The 786-nt window shown below is 71.1% G+C and overlaps 1 protein-coding gene across 1 annotated transcript in view; it reads right to left on the bottom strand.

Moving 5' to 3' along the window:
- Positions 1-786, bottom strand: part of LOC115271323 (zonadhesin-like) — a 15,171-nt gene that overhangs the window by 14,157 nt on the left and 228 nt on the right. Inside the window, 2 exon segments of the mRNA XM_029913064.1 lie at positions 91-232; positions 321-526. Of these exon segments, the coding sequence (XP_029768924.1) occupies positions 91-232; positions 321-526 (348 nt within the window).

A 786-nucleotide genomic window follows, 5' to 3' on the forward strand; every position in this document is an offset into this window, starting at 1 on the left:
CCCCGCCCCAGAGGTGGCTGCATCTCCGCGCCGGGCGAGGGGTCCCTGGGTAACCGGCCTCCCCGCCCCAGAGGTGGCCGCATTTCTCACCGGTGGGGTAACAGCCATACTCTCCCTCCCGCTGCTGGCAGAGCTCCTGGGGCTGGCACCGGGCCGCCTGGCACCGGATGTCATCTTGGCCCTGGCAGGTGCATTTCTCACTACAGTCCGCGTTGTACCAGACCTCGCCGAGCTGGGAGGAGACCAAAGTCATGGGGAGGCCGGCAACGGGGCGCAGCTCTACCCGTCCCCCCGCCCGCTCCCAGCCCCCCGGCACTCACCGGGTGGTACCCGCCGTCGGGGCCTGTGCACCCGCACCGGCTCGCTGCCACGCACTCCTGCCCGCTCAGCACGAAGCCCAGGAGACATTCGCACCCCTCCACGCAGTGCTGGGCCGGGCACTCGACGGGCGCGAAGGCCGGGCTGCAGGTCGGGGGGCACGGCTGGGCGCACAGGGTGTAGGAGCTGTTCGCCGGGCACGCCAGAGCTGCGGGGCAGAGAGAGCTGCATGATTGGGGGGCAGGACTCCTGGGTTCTCTCCCCGGCTCTGGGAGGGGAGTGGGGGCTGGTGGGTTAGAGCAGGGGGGCTGGGAGCCAGGACTCCTGGGTTCTCTCCCTGGCTCTGGGAGGGGAGTGGGGGCTGGTGGGTTAGAGCAGGGGGGCTGGGAGCCAGGACTCCTGGGTTCTCTCCCCGGCTCTGGGAGGGGAGTGGGGGCTGGTGGGTTAGAGCAGGGGGGACTGGGAGCC

This window comes from Terrapene carolina, unplaced genomic scaffold (genome assembly GCF_002925995.2).
Source record: "Terrapene carolina triunguis isolate 2854851 unplaced genomic scaffold, T_m_triunguis-2.0 Scaffold433, whole genome shotgun sequence".
Taxonomy (NCBI): domain Eukaryota; kingdom Metazoa; phylum Chordata; order Testudines; family Emydidae; genus Terrapene; species Terrapene triunguis.